Source organism: Rhineura floridana, chromosome 3, assembly GCF_030035675.1.
Source record: "Rhineura floridana isolate rRhiFlo1 chromosome 3, rRhiFlo1.hap2, whole genome shotgun sequence".
Classification (NCBI taxonomy): Eukaryota; Metazoa; Chordata; class Lepidosauria; order Squamata; family Rhineuridae; genus Rhineura; species Rhineura floridana.
The window spans coordinates 6,353,366-6,359,747 of NC_084482.1; the positions used below are offsets into that span (position 1 = coordinate 6,353,366).

Consider the following 6,382-nt stretch of genomic DNA (forward strand, 5'->3'; position numbering starts at 1 on the left):
AGACGGGGGCATATCTGGCTGGGGATTCAGGGAATTCTGCCTGTGGATTCAGGGAATTCAAAAGAATTCTTTCATTGGGGCTTCACAATAATGGCGGAATCTGTGCTGGTCTCTCAGAAGGGCAACTGGAGGCTCATTGTGGGAGAAGTGTGGTGGGTCAAGGGGTGTCTGAGAGTATTAATTGGGAATCGACTTGTGGAGAAATCCCAGTGACGAGTTTCTGCAACGCCAGGAATTTAATACAATAAGGGCCTTACAGCCGAACCTTCAGTTGTGTTCTTATCTTTTAGAAACACACCGCACTGTGCTAAACCAGATCCTGCGCCAGTCCACCACCCATTTGGCTGATGGCCCCTTTGCTGTCCTCGTTGATTACATACGTGTGCTGGACTTTGATGTCAAACGGAAGTAGGTTTCAGGATGGGGGTTTAATATTTGGTTTCCTACTTCTTCAGTTTCCTCATTTTTAAAAATATAACAGTAAAAAGCAAAGAGACACTAGAAATTGTAAGCGTGCCTTATTGAAGAGTACAGGGTCCCACTTTGAGCACTAGGGCAGATTGTTCCAGTGACATCCTAAGCTTGTGGTACTGACTTCCCTTTAGCCTGTGAAAGCCCTATAGGATGGAGTGGAGCGTAGTTACCCAGACACTTTTTGTTTCTTGGCTTGGTTCAGTGACATAAAGATGTGTTTGTAGACAGGAGAAGCAGTGGTGACTGGATGGATGGGCTTCTTCCGTTTGATGTGGTTTCTGTCATTCGTCCCCAGGAATGACATAAAGCCACTGGGGGCTGGAGGGATAGCAAGCCTGAGCGCTCTCCCTCCAAGTCTCTTAGAAAGTGTGGACCACTCAGCAGAGCAGCTCTCACACTGTTAGTGCTTTGCAGTTGGAACATAAGAGCTCTATGGGGAATGGGGTCTCCTCCGTCCCCCTCCATGGGTCAGCTTCAGGGTGCCCTGCTGTCATAGCTCTGGGGACTGCTCAGTGTTGGAGGTGATGGCGTCATGCTTATCCTTCTTTCCCAGATACTTCCGGCAAGAGTTGGAAAGACTTGATGAGGGGCTACGGAAAGAAGATATGGCTGTGCATGTGCGCCGAGATCATGTCTTTGAAGACTCATACCGGGAATTGCATCGCAAGTCACCCGAGGAAATGAAAAACAGATTGTAAGCAACTTCAGCAGCTAGGATTCACAGCATGTTGCTGAAATAAATCTTTTCATGTGCAGCATTTTATTGGTTATTCTTACTCTGGGACCTTACCTGTCCTTTTGTCAAAAATATCGCTTAACAATGTGTGTGTAATGTTAGACTTTTCCTTATTCAGTCCACAGACCATGTAAATCAGACATTTGCTCCCTGTCAGCCTTTTAGTCCTAAGCCCATCCTCTTCCACCTTTGGTATTTCCTAATTCTTGCACCCTCTTTTCTGTGTTTATCAGGTACATAGTATTTGAAGGGGAAGAGGGCCAGGATGCTGGAGGTCTGCTTCGTGAGTGGTACATGATCATCTCACGGGAAATGTTTAACCCCATGTATGCACTCTTCCGCACGTCGCCTGGTGATCGAGTCACCTACACCATCAATCCTTCCTCCCACTGTAACCCCAACCACCTGAGCTACTTCAAGTTTGTTGGGCGCATTGTGGCCAAGGCAGTGTATGATAACCGTTTGCTAGAGTGCTACTTCACCCGCTCCTTCTACAAGCATATCCTGGGCAAATCTGTCAGGTGAGTAGTGTGTTCTTGTAGGGTTCTTGTTGAACTAAGCTATCTAAAATGCTTTCCTGTCTTTGCCAAAATATATGGGAGTTGCTCCTAACCTAGTCTCCTTCAACCCTGCAGGTACACAGATATGGAGAGCGAAGACTACCACTTCTACCAGGGATTAGTGTACCTTCTAGAGAATGATGTTTCCACACTGGGTTATGACCTCACCTTTAGCACAGAGGTAATGTGCTGTCCCCTTCTACTAGAGGGATTTCTGAAAGTTGGAGGATGAACTTCTACTTAGAGTAGACCCATTGAAATTAATGAGCTGAATTTAGGCATATCTATTAACTTCAGTGAGTCTCCTTTGAACAGGAGTAGCATTGAATACCACCCACTTGAATGAGTGGTCTCAAATTATGGTCACTGCTCTGTTTTGGGTTTGTTTTTACTATGTGCCAGATTAAATCAGCTCTTGCAACTGCATCATGGTGTTTGGTTCATTGTAGCAACCTTTTTATTGTAAGCTGAGGGAGAATTTGTGGAACCAAAAAGGGATTGAATAAAGGCCCAAGGCCAATACTGGGCAATCTTGGCTTCTGGGCTTTATCAGGAAGAGCAAGGCAGGCCTTCTATCTTCCAGAGAGATGTTCATGTTAATCTAGTTTCTACTTTTCCTTAGTGCAGTTTTGTCTTTTCTCCACTCCCACCTAAACAGGTTCAAGAGTTTGGTGTGTGTGAGGTACGTGACCTTAAGCCCAATGGAGCCAACATCCTTGTGACTGAGGAGAACAAGAAGGAATATGTGCACCTGGTGTGTCAGATGCGAATGACAGGTGTGTTGGGGGAGAGCATGTCTGGATACATACACTGAATACCTGTAGAAAAGACCTGAGGTTCTAGTCCCATCTCTGCTGAAGATGAGATCCTTCCACTTATTAACTTGCATCTAACATTAACATTCCTACCTTTTACAAATTATCTCCTAATTCATACTAAGTTACAAGCAGAGAACTTGCGTCATGCCAAGGCTGCCTATGAGTTGCTGTTTCACCAAATCAATAGCAATGGTCTGAACAAGTCAAACTGTTACAGGGAAAGGTGTACAGGAAAAAATACCCTAATTTGGCTAATATAACCTGAGGTCAAGGTGGTCATTTCTTGGACACTGTTTTGAGCCAAATATGTCCAACAGTCATCTGTGAGAAATTGTGAATGTTACATAGATGCCCATGTTGAATGCAGATGTTTAGGTTTTTTATTCTCTGCCAAGCTGTGGTTTTTCCTCCTCTTGGATTGCTTAGAGCATTCATTCCCCCTTCTCCCCCCCCCCCAAATGATGATCCCTGTTCCTTTCTGGCAGGAGCAATCCGCAAGCAGCTGGCTGCCTTCCTGGAGGGCTTCTATGAGATCATCCCCAAGCGCCTCATCTCCATCTTCACTGAGCAGGAGCTGGAGCTGCTAATCTCGGGGCTACCCACCATTGACATAGATGACCTGAAATCCAACACAGAATACCACAAGTACCAGGCAAACTCTATCCAGGTTAGCCTTTCCATTCTAACAGGTTACCTTTCACCAGCTATCTCTTTTCCAGAGTGGCAATATCAAAGCCTAATGGAGAGGACTCCTCTGGACCTTTCTTGGTGTGTTGACAATAATTTTGCTTAGTTTATTGGCTACCAGACTTGGAGGGTAACAGTGCAGTCCTGTATGTATCTACTCAGAGGTAAGCCTCATTTGAGTTTAATGGGGCTTACTCCAGGTAAGTTTATATAGGGTTGCAGCCTAGACATATGCTTAACATGCACGTTTGATCTTGGAAGGCTGACTTTGTTTGCTGGGGGAAACACCCACTTGGCTTATATCGCCTCCTACTGCTTGGAGGATGTGAACCTAAACTTTCTGCTATCCCCTGCCCTTATTGGCTCCTTCTTGTGTTAGCTCTTCTGGGTGTGTATTCTCCAATTCTTCTGGAGGCCTCCACATTTCTCACGCTGTTGGAAAGAAGCCAGCAGTTCTGATGCCTCTCCCCACTCCTTTCATCTTTCTGCACAGATCCAGTGGTTCTGGCGAGCACTGCGTTCCTTTGATCAGGCAGACAGGGCAAAGTTCCTGCAGTTCGTCACAGGCACATCCAAGGTGCCCTTGCAGGGCTTTGCTGCTCTAGAGGGCATGAATGGCATTCAGAAATTCCAGATCCACAGAGACGACCGCTCTACAGACAGACTGCCTTCTGCTCACACATGGTAAGAGGCGAATGGATAGTGGACTGTCAGTGTTCAGACTACTTCTGGTGTCCCATTGCGCAGTAAATGTTTATATAACTGGAAGTATGTCACGGAATTGGCCTAACCTCAAGTAGGTTGACCTGGAGACACAGCTGGGGATTTTGAAAGGAGAAAGGAAATTAATATGTTGCTGAAATAGAGGCAAGTAAGTGGTTAAGTCCTAAAGAAAGAGGTGTCAGAACCAAAGCCCTATGCCTTGCAAATCCCAGTTCTAGATTGAGAATAGGGTGGGGTGACAGTTCTTTGGAGAAAGTTGTTCATCACTTCCAATGGCTGAATCGACTTTCAAAATAGGGCCATCCTCTGTTAAGCATTGCTAAGAATCAAAGGTGAGCAGGCTGCAGATCTGCCCTGTGGCTTCTGTCAGTAAAATGAGAATGGCTTAAGATTTCTGGAGAGTTTGGGGAGGGAGGGGGCAATGGCAGAGGATGATATTGCAGGAAGAATTATCTTTTGTTTTGCACCCTGAAGATGAAAAAACAAAACTATAGCCAACGGCATTGCCCTTGTAATCAAGCTGCTTGGTCCCACCCGCTCATGTTTGCTGCTTTCTTCTTCCAGTTTCAACCAGCTGGACCTCCCTGCCTATGAGAGCTATGAGAAATTGCGTCACATGCTGCTACTGGCCATCCAGGAGTGCTCAGAGGGCTTTGGCCTGGCATAAGGGTGGCTCCAGCTGCCATATTTTTCTACTGTCAGACTTGGGGAGCAACAGGAGGGAGTGGAACTGAGCGATGCTCCTCCCCCTTTTCCAACCACCTGTGTGCGTGTGCGTGCCCTGCTGCCCCCTTACTGAAGAGAGCCAGAGACCCCCAGCCAATCAGCCGTCTTTGGAGGTGGGGCCGGGGTGCAACCCGGAGAGAAAAAGACAAATTATATATATAAATATATATATATTTTTTGGTTTAGTTTGCATTTCTTAATTTGTGCTTGGAATGTGTTGATGAGGCGGCGGGAGGAAGCGTTTGGATTCTTTTGTTGGTCTCTTTCCTTGGCACCCATTTGCTGCAGGAAGGGAACCTAAGGTTTAAAAAAATTCCAAAAAAGGGAAAAAAAATTAAAAAAATAAAAGCGCACTCTTGATAAGAATAAACTGTGCCTGTGTGTTCATTTGGTAGCGGGAGTGGAGAGGTCATCTGGCTTTGGGAAGAACTTTTGGGAATGGGACAGGAATCAATACGGGAAGGGGCTGTAGCATGCTTTGCATGCAAAAAGTTCCAGGTTCAATCCCAGGGACCTTCAGGTACGTCTGGGAAACATTTTTGACTGAAATTCTGAAGAGACGACGATGTCTGAAATGGGATGGGGGGATCTCTTGACAACCTCCTCCCCCCACCCCAAGTAATGTGTCTTCCGTTTGGTTATTTATTTATTATTTGATTTATATCCCGCCCTTCCTCCCAGCAGGAGCTGGTTATTTCATGTCTGCTTAATGTTCTGGCAAATCAGATGGATCTTGCTTCTGGCGCCTGTGACTATAGCTTAGTGGCAGAACATCTGCTTTACATGCAGAAGGTCCCAGGTTCAACCCCCACCATCTTCAGTAGGGCTGAGAATTGCCCCTTTCCAAAAACCTTGAGAGTTACTGTCACATACTGTAGACAGTACTGAGCTAGATGAACCAGTGGTCTGACTTGGTATAAGGCAGGCTCCTATGCTAATTTTCCCCAGTAATTTATTTGCAGGGAAGGGGGGGCTATGCATATTCAAGGTGAGAAGGGAGCAGCTCTCTTAATTTTGGCAGATGGGGAGAGGGAAATCTCCCCTTTGCTTGTATTCTGTGAGATCACTCAACTAGCATGCCATTTACATCCTGAGCATTTAAACTTCTCTTCCTTGAACCAGGTTTGTACCACACATTTCTTTGGAAATATCTTGGGTCTCTGTCTGAAAAGTCAAGGCAGTAGGGAAGCTGGGAAGCCTTCCTTTCTAACAGGAATCAGGGCTTGAGTACACAGCACAAGTTGTCTGCCCTCCACCTCACAATACAATTTCCTGTCATCCTATTTCCATCCCTTCTGCTACATGAGATCTTGCCAAAAATTTCCCATTGAAGTCAGTGAACAATCTTGGAAGACCAGAATAACTTCTGAATCATTTATTCTGGGCACTGAATCCCAAAGTGGAGGATTTTGAACCTTCCAGTTATTTCCGATGAACAAGGTTCATCTTGTGTCACTACCTATTGTTTGTTGCTGTGGCAGAGGGTTAAGACCCACAGAGTTTGAAATAAGTGGTCTGGTGGTAAGAGAGCAGGAAGAGTTGCAATCCAACATCATCTAGAGGGCCGCTAACCCATCCCGCCTCTTGGGGAAACATCACTTGGAAGTGGTTAATAAGCCGGCAGTATACCACTGAAACCTCTTGAATGCTTTTCCTGT

The 6,382-nt window shown here is 45.8% G+C and overlaps 1 protein-coding gene across 14 annotated transcripts in view; it reads left to right on the plus strand.

The window, feature by feature from the left end:
- Positions 1–5,094, plus strand: part of HUWE1 (HECT, UBA and WWE domain containing E3 ubiquitin protein ligase 1) — a 116,469-nt gene extending 111,375 nt beyond the window's left edge. For all 14 annotated transcript variants that reach the window (XM_061614131.1, XM_061614138.1, XM_061614140.1 and 11 more), the window contains 8 exons: positions 291–408; positions 1,028–1,168; positions 1,444–1,731; positions 1,846–1,951; positions 2,429–2,546; positions 3,074–3,255; positions 3,769–3,959; positions 4,563–5,094. In XM_061614131.1, the coding sequence (XP_061470115.1) occupies positions 291–408; positions 1,028–1,168; positions 1,444–1,731; positions 1,846–1,951; positions 2,429–2,546; positions 3,074–3,255; positions 3,769–3,959; positions 4,563–4,665 (1,247 nt within the window). In that variant the 3' untranslated portion in view covers positions 4,666–5,094. The remainder of the gene's footprint in view (positions 1–290; positions 409–1,027; positions 1,169–1,443; positions 1,732–1,845; positions 1,952–2,428; positions 2,547–3,073; positions 3,256–3,768; positions 3,960–4,562) is intronic.
- Positions 5,095–6,382: the final 1,288 nt, after the last annotated feature.